Source organism: Pectinophora gossypiella, chromosome 5 (genome assembly GCF_024362695.1).
Source record: "Pectinophora gossypiella chromosome 5, ilPecGoss1.1, whole genome shotgun sequence".
In the NCBI taxonomy this organism is placed as follows: Eukaryota; Metazoa; Arthropoda; class Insecta; order Lepidoptera; family Gelechiidae; genus Pectinophora; species Pectinophora gossypiella.
The window spans coordinates 10,947,079-10,963,076 of NC_065408.1; the positions used below are offsets into that span (position 1 = coordinate 10,947,079).

At 36.5% G+C, this 15,998-nt stretch overlaps 2 protein-coding genes across 5 annotated transcripts; both read right to left on the minus strand.

Annotated features, from left to right (window-relative positions):
• Positions 1–1,846: 1,846 nt before the first annotated feature.
• On the minus strand, positions 1,847–7,289 carry LOC126366958 (traB domain-containing protein-like). Its single transcript, XM_050010301.1, has 8 exons — positions 7,286–7,289; positions 6,065–6,222; positions 5,869–5,993; positions 5,662–5,788; positions 5,115–5,257; positions 4,476–4,633; positions 3,571–3,673; positions 1,847–2,378 (listed from the first exon to the last, which is right to left on the minus strand). Exons 1-8 carry the CDS (start codon positions 7,287–7,289, stop codon positions 2,276–2,278), a joined length of 921 nt encoding a protein of 306 aa, XP_049866258.1. The 3' UTR covers positions 1,847–2,275.
• On the minus strand, positions 6,847–15,930 carry LOC126367166 (traB domain-containing protein-like). 4 transcript variants are annotated; one of them, XR_007566447.1, is made up of 12 exons: positions 15,705–15,864; positions 15,320–15,519; positions 14,481–14,576; positions 14,189–14,319; positions 13,913–14,037; positions 13,646–13,772; positions 13,316–13,455; positions 12,906–13,057; positions 12,069–12,174; positions 11,478–11,627; positions 8,564–10,415; positions 6,847–8,429 (listed from the first exon to the last, which is right to left on the minus strand). XR_007566447.1 is itself a non-coding variant. In XM_050010580.1 (11 exons), exons 2-10 carry the CDS (start codon positions 15,504–15,506, stop codon positions 11,513–11,515), a joined length of 1,179 nt encoding a protein of 392 aa, XP_049866537.1. In that variant the 5' UTR covers positions 15,507–15,519; positions 15,799–15,930; the 3' UTR covers positions 6,847–10,415; positions 11,478–11,512. The 4 variants fall into 4 exon arrangements, 3 of the variants coding, with proteins under 3 accessions (XP_049866537.1, XP_049866538.1, XP_049866536.1); XM_050010580.1 differs by having other exon boundaries at positions 6,847–10,415; positions 15,799–15,930; XM_050010581.1 differs by having other exon boundaries at positions 6,847–10,415; positions 14,189–14,310.
• Between the last annotated feature and the right edge of the window lie 68 nt (positions 15,931–15,998).

Below are 15,998 nucleotides of genomic sequence, written 5' to 3' on the forward strand. Positions count from 1 at the left end.
GCGAAAATAGGCAGATACACTTTGTTTATTGAATACTCCAATATAATAACACTCGCGAATGTCTTCCGACTAACTTAATGCGATCATTAACCACAAAACACCACTTCGTATTAATTATTTAGATTATTCAATGAAGAAAGCAACTGTCCCGTTCCCGCCTCCCGCCAAAAAGCCTTGACATTGACAAATACATTTTTTTTTGTTTTGGTTTTCCCCGAAGGGTAAAGCAAAGGGAACTATGCCCATACAGCCTTGTCTGACGTATTTTTTTTCTTGATGATTAATGAAATGATGAAAGGTGATGATGATGAAACCTAAGCCCCCACCCTCGGAGTAGACTCCTACTCCGAACCCCAAACGAATTAACTCAAAAGTCCGCATAAACTTTTGAGTTATGAAGCGGCTTCCCGGCACGAAGCGAAAATAGGCAGATACACTTTGTTTATTGAATACTCCAATATAATAACACTCGCGAATGTCTTCCGACTAACTTAATGCGATCATTAACCACAAAACACCACTTCGTATTAATTATTTAGATTACTCAATGAAGAAAGCAACTGTCCCGTTCCCGTTTCCCGCCGAAAAGCCTGACAAATACGACGGATCCATTTTTTCGATGACAAGAATGGCCATTAAACGTTCAATCTGCATCACTGTTCATAAAGATGAACCATGGTAACCATCAAACAAACACGCAACACTATATTTTTTATTTTTTACTATTATTATATTACGTATTACGCTCCTCAAAAAAAAAATAGATGGCGCTATGCACGGCATATATCAAAGTAATTGTTACTTCATACATACATACATAAACTCACGCCTATTTCCCACCGGAGTAAGCAGAGACTATAGAATTCCATTTGCTTCGATCCTGACACACTTCTCTTGCTTCCTCCACATTCATCAATCGCTTCATGCCCGCACGCCGGTTCAGCCGGGTCGCCGGGTCGGTGTTACTTCATATTTCTGTTTATTTTGATCAGAATAATAATGGATGAAGACTATAGAGAACCGGAGAGGAAATATGATTGGCCACCTGATACGACACGATTCATTTCTAACAAACATTATAGAAGGAAAAATTGAAGGGAAGAGAGGAAGGGGTAGACCTAGGATAACATTTATGAAACAAATAAAAGAGAAGGTGCAGGTCGTGTCGTATCGGGAGGTGAAGGTTTTGGCGGGAAGAAGAGAGGAATGGCGGTTACTCCACCGACAAGAGCGCAGCTCTTAAATAGAGAGAGAGAGAATAATGGATGGCGTCATCATTTATACCCAAAAAAAATTGCATAATCTGCATAGTGTGTTATCCATGAAACAACCATGAAATTAGAAGGGAAGGCAACACACAGTGCCATCATGTACAGCGCCAACTATATATTTTTGGGGAACAGTTTTTATACTTATATACTCTTTAATCTCTAATTATTTTTTGACAATGCCGCCACCGGGATTCGAACCCTGGAGCCGGACTTTTCTTTACCTAGTACTGACTATTATATCCAATCCAAACCAACATGAGCGTACCGAAGAAGTCAACAGGTCGGACTTAGACTTGCAGATTGCAGATCTTTGCAGATTGCCCAATTTCAACATTACCGTAGGTGTAATTAAATTCTACAGTACAAATTAAAACTCTTAGTTGCGGGCGCCAGCATCGAAATGTAATTTTAATACATTTACAGTTTGCTCATATTAGTAAAAATAGTAGGTAAGTGTATAAGAAGGTATATCAGATTTTGGAAGACTCCTTTTGCGTTAAGCTAGTTCTGTTCTTGTATTTTTGACTCCGTACAGATTTTGCAGTGCCATCGATCTAAGTAGGCCCTCTAAGAAACAAAAAAATAATTAGATACTTAACTAAAACACGATTGCCGCAGATATTTACGAATATAACTTTACGTCTTTGGGAGTGCCATTAAATTGTATCTACCAGTTAACTACTTGTGGCGCTGTTCACCCTAATATCGATTATGAGCATAATGTGAGTTGTATTTTCATTTAGACACTTGAAGTTGAAACTAACAATTTTTTTCTGTCTCTATCTTCCGCTCAGCAGGAAATCTCCGCCAGATGGAAAATGGGCCTTTTTATAAGTCCCACAGTCTCATGTCAAATAAATTAAATCATGTTTAATAAACGTATAGTTAAAATGTTTAAAAATCTCTAGGTAAATCATGTTTAATAAACGTATAGTTAAAATGTTTAAAAATCTCTAGGTAGGTATAAAGACAAAAAATATAATGTTTAGTTTTATTTATTTATTTTATCCAAATATAAGTCTGTAGAAAAAGGAAAATATCAAAAAGTAAAATGTTAGTTTAAGTCCTTTCCTTAATAGTATGGAGTACATTGGCCGCTGCGGCAAGCTGAAAAAAAAATTGGTCTTTGTAATTTCGAAATCATCCAACGAATAAATTAAATAAGGCGAACCAAACAACAAATGTAAGTAAACATTATATTCTTTGCAATCATGATTAGTAATGAGTTACTTTGCACAGTAATTGAAGAGATTGAAAGCTCTTTGCACAGTAATTGAAGAGCTTGAAAGCTCTTTGCACAGTAATTGAAGAGATTGAAAGCTCTATTTCCCAAAATAAAAATACACACATAAATTCACGCTCGTAATCTTTATTATGGTAACAGAACCACAAGTCATAGGAACAGTCACCATTTGTATTTGTGACTAAAGATTTCTTTACTCAAATAGATAGGTACTTTTTATTATTGTAGTTTAAAAAATGGTCTTGATTTTAGGACATTAAATAGGTACTCAATGAGTACATAACAAAAGTGAGTTTTTACTGAAGCGGAGATGAGCGAGATGATAAGGAATCCCCGCAAGGGTAACAGCAACATCAAATTTGAATTTGACTTCTGTCTCGCTCTATCGCACTCCGTGGTTGGTCGATTCTGACCGTCTCCACTGCTTCAGTGGAAACCTACTCTAAATAATAATAAGTATTTATTAAGTACGTTGAGTACGATCGCAAATATACAATAAATAAAACATACCACACAGTCATTCGGCTTCGGTGAGGTATGCCCAAGCTCATGTGGTTCACTTACACAATTTGGCAGTTTATACTATAAACAATCAATTTCCTCGCCTGCAAAAGCCGAATGAATGTGTTAAGTAATAAAAATAAATAAAAAAAAGTACAGGTACCTACCTAATTTTCCGACAAGTTAACAGCGACTATCCAAAATGAAATTTTATTGTAAAAGCTGACCAAACATATACAATCTTACCAATTACGGCTAAAACGTGAATGCTTGTTCTTAATAAGACCTATGCGCCCCCGTGACAAGGTGTTTTTTTATATTTCTGGTCAAACTAATAGGTATGGTCTGGTCTGTCTATCTGTCATTGCGTTAGTCCTTCGGTCCGCGGAGGTCTGTTTTGCTCTATGCTTCATGCCTAGACCGCGGGCTGGACTGATTTAAATTAAAAGTGACTCTTAAACCCCAGAGACGGACTTGAGTACTTACCAGCTTCAAAGCTAATTTTAATAATTACTAAAACAGCTATACGAATAAAATGCAAACTAAAAAACTTACAGTAATAGTGGTACAATGTCTTCTTGGCTCATTTTGCCATAATATTTTGCAATACCATCTACGTGACCCATTCCCACCACGGCCAGTACGCGCGGTTTTTGAACTGGAATATTAAGAAATAAAAATTCGTAAAATAAAAAAAACAGCAAGTAGTTAATAAATAAAGGAGTCTATAAAGGAGAAAACTATATATCATCAAAAAAGTTGATTTAAAGTTTTTTTAACTTTTTGAAGCACGCTAGTTATATCATTTGACAAAAAACCGGTTGTATAAGGAATATTATTCGACGTAACAGTTTTTTTTTTTGACGCATATCGTATTGTAGATTTGCCTCGGCTGGTATTCCCTAATTGGGGGGCTTCAGTGGAAGCACACCCCGGTTACTTATTACGAAAATTTCATTCTTACCGTGCGCGTAGATGCAAGCAAGACAGACAGAAAGTAAGACCCAGAGGGGGCGGGTCGGAAAGTTACCGTACTATAAGTAGTATTCTTAACGGCCTCCGTGATCCAGTGGTTGAGCGTTGGGCTCACGATCCGGAGGTCCCGGGTTCGAATCCCGGTGGGGACATATCACAAAATTCACTTTGTGATCCCTAGTTTGGTTAGGACATTACAGACTGATCACCTGATTGTGCAAAAAGTAAGATTATCCGTGCTTCGGAGGGCAAGTTAAACCGTTGGTCCCGGCTACTACTTACTGATGAAAGTAAGTAGTCCTTACGTAAGCCATTTCAGGGGCCTTTGGCGGCTCAATAATAACCCTGACACCAGGGTTGATGATGTTGGGAATTCATCTCACAACCCACACGATAGAAGAAGTAGTATTCTTTATTCTATGACTGACGGCTCTCGTTCAGTGAACTCTATTACGAGAAAAAATATGTTATCCTACAGTCCTCACCCGTCCGAACACATTCCTGTATCGAATACGCTAAACACTTGTCTCGTTCGTCGACGAACACGTGGAATATTTTCTTGAAGGCAGGCACATCTCGCGTGATCTCCTCGAACTGCGCCTGAACAAAATCCTTATCTTTGTACCTTTCTAACTGCTGCTTGCTGAAATCACATTTTAATTTTTATTTAAGACAACACTGTGCAACTGTTTTACAAACTCTTACCTGGGACGCATGAGCCTGAAAGATATAAGAAACAGAAAACAGGTATTTTATAATATTCAGCTTTGTAAGAAATACACAAATATTATGTTTAGGTGCATTCTATATTATCTTAATATATACCAACCTATTCAGTGGTAAACGTCAACTATAAAGAACGTAATAAGATAACATAAGCTCACGAATATATCCCATTTGGGGTAGTCAGGTACATCCATCGCAATAAAAACTTAGTACCCATACCTCACCGAGCTTTCTGTCACCAACGTGATAGGTGGTGAGCCGTATCGCCGTCTATAATGGTTGAGCCAACTATGCTAGTGAAAACTGCATTTACAATAAATTAATAACTCATTGGTGCAAGTCCGGTGTCCGGTACCGGTCCGATAAGAATGAAATAGTAATCAATAAAAGTTACGTACTCCAAAGGTTTTGGATTCGCAGTGGTGAGGTGATATAACACTTGACCCAGTTCATAAACACTCAACGACTGAAACGCCCTCGCGATGGTTATTTGGATGGGTCGGTCGCCGAGAAACAACTTACAACCGGGTATTTTTTTCATCTGAAATGTTACAGGCATTTTGACCTACAGCTTCTATAATACGGTCAGTGCCCTAAATATAATATGTAATATGAAACCACTTGCTCTAACAGTTCCCAGACTGTGATATACCTAGTCAAACAATTTTATAATTGGCTGTATCCATATATGTATAGTTTAGCATATTGTGTAGGTGCACAGTAAAAATATGAATAAGGGTATTTAATATGGATTCTACTTATATATCAGAAAAATATATGTGTCTAAACTTTGTAAAGGCAATCGTACGGACACGATTTTGCATCCGCCGAGACGTAGGATGTGAACAAATCCTACTTTGAATAAAAATAAGTAGATACTTTTGACTGTCTTGTGTTTCTCAGATACTGTGTCGACTCATAAAATATAAGACGTACTTGACTAACCTCATGATATGCCCTTCTAAACTCTCCTCCCGGTGCTACGCCCAACTCCTTAGCAATGTCCGCATACGTCTTGAGTAACATTGCATGTAACATACCAGAGACGAAATTTTGACCTTTAGCTGCTTCTCTGTTAAATCAGAAACATTATGTCGTAAAGTCACCCAGCTGCTACAGCATGAATATTGAAAATAATTTAATTGAACTTACTTTAATTTTCTAGAATCAAAGTTTTTAGCATCTTCTAAAAATTTCTTATCATCTAATTCTAATAGTGATACCCTCTGACGACATAATTCAACTAGTATTGCATTTGGTTTTAAAACATTTACTATCTGAAAAAAATACACTAATAAATAAAACAAGTCACATATGAAAAATTAGGAAGCGGGTATGGTGCACTTACTTCGGAAACCTCTTCGACAGATTTTTTACTAAAGTGGACTGTACCCAATAATACCACTGTAGCTTTTGGATCGTTTTGTAAGAAGGACGCTGATTGTGGGATCGGAAAACTGCTTGAATAACTTGCCGATTCTGAAAATATAGGGTCATATTTCAGTTCTCACAGTCTTGCTATACAATAAAGAATGTATTTCAACAGATATGTTCGTTTGGTTGACGCTAGCCATTATTCACGACGCCCTTGATTTTGCCCGAATTCTTTATCTTACGTCAATTATCACACCACAATTATAAGTGTCCAGATTCTTTAATTTGAACTATAATATTATATATTTTACATGGTCTTACGTTCGTATTGTGGTCGGTGGAGACTTTGCGTATATAGAACTGTGTCCCATACATACTTTGTCTTCAACAACTGCCTAAAAATGGTACATGTTTGGAGTCTCATATTTTATCAAATTATTGTTATACACGTAAATTTCATCATAGTATAGAACATGACCTGTATTTTGTACACTAAATTTTGTTATGGAATTTTGTAAAGGTAAATAATTTGTAGTGGCATACCCGCTGACTTAGATGATTTTACTGAAATGATTGACAATATGCCAGAGACTTCATTCTGAGCCAGTACAATACAAAAAGTATCTAAGTTAAGCAAGGAGTTTCAATACTTCTTTTTTTGAAAATCGATTATAAATTACAAACCTCAGCAATAGCGACTCAATACTGAGTGCCTGGCTCAGGAACCACAAAACCCCTTTGAAATAAAAGATAACATTTACTATCGATATTTATTAAATTCATAAGTGTATAGCAATCACAATGTGAACAAATCTCGACTCACGCACCTCCACTTAAAGATTAAAGTAATTTTGGAGTCGTTCTTGGAACCAATAAACTTAACTTGTATAACAAATTGTTAAATTACAAAATACATATATGTTACACATTAAATTATTATAACAGCATTTAATAATTTACCAGGTGCTCATACATACAATAACATCAAAAACTGTGACAAACACACTTTTCTAATTATCTATAAATAATATGATAATTGGATGGAAGTTTTCGTTTTTAATTTCTTAATTTATCACAGTCTTTAAATCTAATTATTATTGACATTGAAAATAATATAAACTAATGTTTAAAAACGTAAATTATGATACAATTATAAATTCGGGTAGTGTGAAGGTCGGACCAAAGTTATTTGCACCCATCCTTACAAAAATTACCACCTAACTAAATTGACTGAGTCTTTTAACTTAAAAAATCAGAAACTAAAATAATATTTTAAAATGTGGCTTATAGTTTAGAAAATTGTGAACATGACAGCTAACAAATATTTGGATGTAATGTCGTAATAAAAATCAGTTTAATTGATATAATGCCATAAACTCATTTGTTTGAGACAAATATAATAAACTAGCTTTTGCCCGCGACTTCGTCCGCGTGGCGTGTTATATAAGAGAGAGATCTTTGTGTGTGTGGGAGTGCATACTTATGCAGTTTAGATTTTTTCATAATTTTTTTTTTCCCAATAACTCCCATTTTTCAAAATACAGCCAAAAATAAACTTTATATTTACTAAGGTATGCATGCATGCTAGATTGAATCAATTGATTGAATTGATTTTTTTTTTTAATTGATTGTTCATTGAGTTTTAATTTTAATACACACTTCCTCTCTTCCCTTCAACGTTGCTGTGCCCTACAGGGTCCATGTTTTAGTTCCTATGCCTATGTAACACCCCATTGTACTACATGGAATGCAATAAATAATTTAATTGAATTGAATTGAAAACATCTATCTTACGCGGTTTCGATTTTTTCATACAAATGTTTTTTTCCCGCTTACTCCCGTTTCCGTGGGAATTTTGCAATATCCTGTTGCAACTAAGCTTTAAGTTAACTAAGGTACCTGCATGCCGAATTTCAAGCGTCTAACTTAAGCGGTTTAGATTTTTCATACAAAAGGATTTTCCCGCAAATTTCCGTTTCCGTGGGAATTCCGGGAATTCCTTTCTTAGTGCACCTCTACGGTACCTAAGCTATGTCCCTTCCAAATTTCAAATGCCTACGTTTAGCCGTTCAGGCTATGCGTTGATATGTCAGTCACTGAGTCAGTCAGTTTCTCCTTTTATTTAGATTTGATTTTTTCATACAAATGTTTTTCCCGCTAACTACCGTTCCCGTGGGAATTTTGTAATATCCTGTTGCAACTAAGCTTTAAGTTTACTAAAGTACCTGCATGCCAAATTTCAAACGTCTAACTTGAGTGGTTTAGATTTTTCATACAAAAGGATTTTCCCGCTAATTCCCGTTCCCGTGGGAATTTCGGGAATTCCTTTCTTAGTGTACCTCTACGGTATTTAAGGTACCTGCATGACAAATTTCAAACGTCTAACTTGAATGGTTTAGATTTTTCATACAAAAGGATTTTCCCGCTAATTCCCGTTCCCGTGGGAATTTCGGGAATTCCTTTCTTAGTGCACCTCTACGGTATCTAAGGTACCTGCGAGCCAAATTTCAAACATCTAACTTGAATGGTTTAGATTTTTCATACAAAAGGATTTTCCCGTTAATTCCCGTTCCCGTGAGAATTTTGGGAATTCCTTTCTTAGTGCACCTCTACGGTACCTATGGTACCTGCATGCCAAATTTCAAACGTCTAACTTGAGTGGTTTAGATTTTTCATACAAAAGGATTTTCCCGATAATTGCCGTTCCCGTGGGAATTTCGGGAATTCCTTTCTTAGTACACCTCTACGGTATCTAAGGTATCTGCATGCCAAATTTCAAACGTCTAACTTGAGTGGTTTAGATTTTTCATACAAAAGGATTTTCCCGCTAATTCCCGTTCCCGTGGGAATTTCGGGAATTCCTTTCTTAGTGTACCTCTACGGTATCTAAGGTACCTGCATGCCAAATTTCAAACGTCTAACTTGAGTGGTTTAGATTTTTCATACAAAAGGATTTTCCCGCTAATTCCCGTTCCCGTGGGAATTTCGGGAATTCCTTTCTTAGTGCACCTCTACGGTATCTAAGGTACCTGCATGCCAAATTTCAAACGTCTAACTTGAGCGGTTTAGATTTTTCATACAAAAGGATTTCCCTTCACTACTCTGCTCCTATTGATTGTAGCGTGATAAAAAGTATACTATAACCTGTCCAGGAGTGTGAAGAATAATTGTACCAAGTTTCATTAAAATCCGTCCAGTAGTTTTTGTTTCTATAAGGAACATACAGACAGACAGACAGACAGACAGACAGACAAAAATTTTACTGATTGCATTTTTGGCATCAGTATCGACCACTTATCACCCCCTGATAGTTATTTTTAAAAAATATTTAATGTATAGAATTGACCTCTCTACAGATTTATTATAAGTATAGATGAAGTACTCTTAACCAACAACATATTTATATTTATATTTGAATAAAGATTAATATTATTATGTTGATACAACTTAAACAAATTATTTCGACCAACTTTGGTACCATAAAAACGGTAATTGTGACTAAACCTTAAAAGATAGACATATGCCGTCGCGGACTTTTTTTTAGATCATGTATAGAGGAATAATTCTTTCATACATATTTTTTGTGTATCTTGAACCGTTTTCGCAGCGCACGCAAAGAAAGCCTTCAAAAATGAATAATTTTCCCCGTTTTTTACACATTTACCGCTCTGTCTTTGCTCCTATTGGTCATAGCGTAATGTTTTTTAGCCTATAGCCTTCCTCGATAAATGGACTATCCAACAAAAAAAGAATTATTCAAATCGCACCAGTAGTTTCGGAGATTAGCGCGTTCAAACAAACAAACAAACAAACAAACTCTTCAGCTTTATAATATTAGTATAGATAGAGCTAAAATGTTTAAAAGTAATATCCAATCACATAGCAGCCATAAGCATGTATCTACGAATATGAAATACATACATATATAAAAACATATCGCTCATTCATCCGGTGTAACAACGTCACGAATGCAAAAAAAAAAATGAAAATAAACTCAAATCAGTTTCGTAAAATTTTAGATTGAACCGGAAGATCGATATATATGCTTATTACTTTTAAAATCACTCCATAAATTCATTATTTACGCGTAAATAATAATACAAACCAAAGCTTATTTTTTGACAAGTACCTTATCTTTAGAATAGCTTATATAACTTTAGTATTACGACTATTTTTCCAAATATACATATGACATTAATAGCTAAGTTACCAAAACAGGACGTACATATAGCACGAACGTTACGAATGCTGACACGTTAGCAAGTCCAATCCACAATTTTTTTAACAGGTTGGTAGTCTTCGTTATCATGATAGTTTCGATAATCCTGGAAAGAAAACTGCTCTGTAAATTTATCGTACAGTCGTTACTTTATTACCCTGTATACGAGTAATGTAAATAATACACAAATTATAAAGTATATTTGTATTGTATTATGTAAATGAGGAGCTCGGTGGCGCAGCGGTAAACGCGCTCGGTCTGCGATTGTTGAAGTGAAGCAACTTTCGCAAAGGCCGGTCATAGGAAGGGTGACCACAGAAAAATAAAAACTTTTCATCTCGAGCTCCTCCGTGCTTCGGAAGGCACGTTAAGCCGTTGGTCCCGGCTGCATTAGGAGTCGTTAATAGCCACCAATCCGCACTGGGCCCGCGTGGTGGTTTAAGGCCCGATCTCCCTATCCATCTATAGGGAAGGCCCGTGCCCCAGCAGTGGGGACGTTAATGGGCTGGTGATGATGATGATTATGTAAATGAGTAACGTAAATGAAAGCCGTGGTAACTCAGTTGGAGGAATGCTCGACTCTCACTATGACAGTTTCAAACCCAGCACGGGGCTAAACGAACGATTATCGAAATTATTTTCGAATTCCCGTTTGGTTCATAAATTATTATCACGTGCTCAGCAGCTGTGAGGGAAAACATCGTGAGGAATCCCACATCACCGAGAAACACGTTTCGGAAGTATGTAACCTTACATTATATTTGAATGATTATTCCTTTAGGTTGGAAAGTCAGACAGACAGACAGTCGCTTCTGTAATATACCGGATATGTCAAATCGTCATGTTAGGTAAGCGGGCCTTATGAAAACGGGATAACATTAGGGAGATGACTTAAGTAACGTAAATATTTCTCCTGGTGTGACTTTTTTGTGAAGGTCAGATATGAATAACATAATGATTAATAACATTATTTTTAACACTGATTATTCACTCGTTTTATTTCATGACCAGCCAGCCGCGGAGGCCCGAGATGCTCTATGCCAGCCAGGGTATTCAAAAGGCTAGATGTGTCATGTAAATGATACCTAAAGTGAAAGTAATAAGGGTAATTTGTGCTATATTATACCATAATCTTTATGTATATAATAGTTTCAATAAAGCAGCCTACCACTGGAAGAAGCCCCAGAGGTCGCGCAGCAAGCATCACGGCAGCCAGCGGCGCGGCACCAGCTTGTAGCCCGCGTACACCAGCGCGCCCACGCACGCCACGCGCACCGACACGCGGATGATGCGCGTCGACAGGGACGGCGGGGGCACCCTGGAAGCGGGGGACCAATCATTTTTGTACACAATAATGATAATCCGCGCGTGTTCTGTACTTCAGTAAAAAGTAAAGCAATTTTTTTTAAAGATCCCCCTTGAAAGGTAATTAAATTCCTATTTTACAGTACCTATATGACGTGAGTTTTCAGTTACTTTACAGTGGATTAGCTTGGTCGGATGCATAATTCTTTACACATCTTCAGAATCAGAGTATTCAATCATAATCATAGTAAAAAAAAAAATAACGATTTGATACGTAATTACGTACGTAATGTTAAATAAGGTAAAAGACAATTACCGTATTAATTTAGTTCTTTTTGTTTTGTTTCCCGATAGTTTACTATGTGTAAAGTGTGTAAATCTTTAAAAGTGACTGTGAATGATATCAAGTAGAATTGATGAGAATCGAATGGACACATTATGTATGTGTACTTACTTGAGCAAAGGCGGAATATCCTGAGGCTTGATTTTGCCCCAGTGCTCCACGATACCAGACACGTGGCCTATACCCACCACCCCCACTATGCGGCAAGATTCTCTACCTATAACCAAAACATTATCTTAAGATCTCCTCACAAATATTAAAACTCAATGCACACAGAGGAGAAACAAGTAAAAAAACATACGAAATTTACCTATGACCATGGAATAACTAATATACTTCGTAAAACATACTACAAAAGTTGACGCTAAAACGCGGACAAATAGAGCGCCGGTGGCGAGCGTTTGTACTGTTAATTTATTACTGTCAATTTTGACACGGTGAGACACCGTGACTATATGATAACTTATTTCGACATGTCAGCTTACATGGTTATCAACGTCTAAGTAGTTACTCCATGGCGAAACAGTCATAATATACTACGGTTCCTAACATAATACAAACAGCCTATATACATCCCACTGCTGGGCACAGGCCTCCCCCCATCAACCGGAGGGGGTATGGAGCAGGTGTTTTTACGGCTAATAGCCGGGGCCCGTGCTCTCCGAATCACGGAATCATCTTACTTCCCTACCAATACTACAAAAAAAAGCGTTGGGGGCGAGCATCGGTACTCTCAATGTACCAATAAGTGTTCTTAATGTACCAGAAATGTCTCAACCAGGTGACTACATAGGAACATGGGCCGTTTCGAGAACTCAAATACCCGGTCTGAATGTAAGTTGTCTTTTAACTGGCGCCCGCCCATAACATGGAATAATACTACATATAGAATGGCAAATCTTCGCTCCCCACCAGCAAACGCAAACGCAATGTGTACCAACTACTCACGAGGTTGCAAGGCGGCGACCTGCAGCGAATGGCACAGGTACATGTCGCGCTCCACCACGAACACGCGCTTGAGGGCGGGAAACTCTTCCGCCATCTCCTCCAGCATGTCTTCTAACATCTTCTTCTGTTTGCACTTCTCTACTTCTTCAACACTGGAACATCAAAATTTTCATTATATTTATGAGACTCCACATTCCCGAAGATACAAGGCGCAATTTTTTTACTAAACTAAAAACTGCTTCTCTCTCTTTCGAATATTTTTTATTTCTTTTATTTCAAGAGTTTTACTAAAATCTCGGATTCTATTAGCAAAGCATTTAAAGTTGCCATCTGCTCAAAAGTTCAAAACCCTTTATTTCTAATAAATACAAGTTTTTTTTAAAGAATCGCGCATCGATAATTTAACTTACCTAATAGTCTGGTTGGATGTGAGCAAATGCCAAATAAAGCGAATGGTTTGACCCCACGATAGGGACGCGATAGCTCGATGCAGAGTGATGTCTATCGCCCTGTCACCTAACTGGACTATGCAGTTCGGGATTTTCTTTGCCTGCAACAAAACAAATGTAAGGAACAAAAACTCTATGTAAGTTACGGGCACTTTTTCGACGTGTCGTTCAGCCACATAACGGTGCCGGGAATCGTGGGGTAAGCAAAGATAAATCATAAAAAATAATTCAAAAATAAACGTCACTGCTTATAGATAGAAAAAAAAAGGAAGTGTTCAAATTAGACAATACCTCAGCCATAGCTCGCCGGAATTCCCCTCCAGGTGCCATGCCCAGTTCTCTAGTGATATGTGCTGACATATTCAGTAGTAGAATGTACATCAGTCCATTGAACACTCCATTCTGCTGCATTGTTGCTCTAGAAAAATAAAACAAAGCACTATTATTATAATATATTACAGAAAGTGTTATTTCTAAATTCAGCTGTTTATCAACCCAAACACATTGTAGAAGTCGAAGAGATTATGTTAATCTTATAGCAAATAAATTAATACAAACCTTATCTTCTTAATATTAATATTCTTAGCTTCCCTCATTATTATTTCCTCATCTAGTAGTAAAATGTTAGTTCTCTGTTCACATAGTTCCACCATTACTATGTGAGGGTTCACTTCTTGGATTACCTGAAAAAAAGATTGTACTTTTTGCCAAGATCCAGAGCAGAGCCAGAAAAATGTACTTCCCAGAGATGAACTTAGATGACCTAATGGTAGTCACCAAAGTGTACATGGATGAAATCATGAGCTACAGCTAGTATTTCGATAAAAATCTTACTCTAGAGACATCTTCCTGAGATTCCAAACTGAAGTGTGCAGTGCCCACCAAGTACACCTTCCCACCGTCTGGGGCATCCAATACTGTGACCGTGCTGGGAAGACCATCATCCATTGGAAGATCTGGAACACCTGTCAATTATAATACTTGCTTTTGTATACAAATTCTATAGTAATTTGTTGATGTTTTGACGTTTAATAAAAAGTAACTGATTTGTCTAGTTGCAAACTACCCTATTATTATAATGCGTAATGAATAGGGTCTCTGCATGTTTATACAAATTACAATTTACCTTCAATATCACATTCTGGATTAGAATCAGCTATTTGACTTTCAGATGGGTTCTCTTTCTTCTGATCAGGTGTGGATGTAACAAATTTTGGTTTTTCTGAAACATAAAGTACTTATTTATAATGTTTGTCATATTCTTAGTTATAAATTAGTCTGCATTGTTATTAAAATAGAAATGCTTCTGGTAAATCTTTTGGAAACCTAATGGTCAAGTGGTAATAACAGTTATTATTTATGACACTGTTTTGCATAATCAATACATATTTATTAAACAAAACCATTTCCACAATAACAATGTTTAGAATGATTTCATACTATTTCTACGCTTCACCACTTTTCTTTTTAGAGACATTGTAACTTTTCACAAAAAACTTGCTTTTCTAAAGTTGGCTAAAAAAAGAACTAATACTATTTCCCTCAATCTATCATTTGACTATTCCCAACATGCCTACTTAACCAACTAAGCAGAATGAAGCCTTGGCAGTGCACTAGCTTAGATATACACTTATTAGATTAACTTACCAGGTACATAAACTGTTTATAAGCAGTTTCAACAGATTTCCAACTGACTTAACATAATTATTATGGTAAGAATAATTTAACCTGTACCAAGAGTGTATTAGTACTCACTGATGAGACCCACTAGGATTCTCCACAGATCACGTACAAAAAAATAATGCATAAACACTACCAATATCTATCAGCATAGACAGAAAAAGTCATCAAAATAATAATTTATAGCCTCAATTAGTAATGGTGTCATAATAAAATAATGTAAGTTTAAAAATAACATAAGATTTAATATCAAGTCAATGAAAGAGGTGAGTTCCAAATATTTACCATCTTTTGGTCTCATATTGCTAGTTATATTATGAGCATCGCCACTTCCATCTTCAGCCTTTAGAAAGGTCTGACATTCGTTCACTATGTCGCACTTCCCCGGCGGCTTCGGTTTCAGAAATTCCTGGTCAACTTCTAATTCTCTACCAGGAGATACTCTGTTCAAAAGGGAATCTGCAGCATCCATTTTATATGAAGCACTGGAAAGATGTATTAGAGAGTTTAGGAAGTCTAAGCACATTCTTATATTGCAATACACAGATATAATGGTTATTTTCTGGTATAATTTACAATAATAAATCTATTATAAGTGATATTTCTTTGCAGAAACAGATTGCTGGTGACAATAGAAAGACGAAAAATACTGCTTTTATTCTTAACTTACGGCTGTAATATAGATGTGGAATTCTTAATCTTAAAAACTTTAAAGGAAGTGTATGGTTCTTATTAAATTTAAAGGAAACAATTAAAACGTAAACCTTTTGAAAACGTAAGCAAATCGTCACATTTGACAACCGCATCCATTATCCATTTTCGTTTCATTCCATTTCACTCACAGTGTGCTAACAGTAGTAACAATAGGTACTGTATTTGTACTATATTGTACGCGATGTTATGCCGTGTACATAATTCATAATTAACATATGATCACAAGATGGTCACGGAACCGGTATGGCTG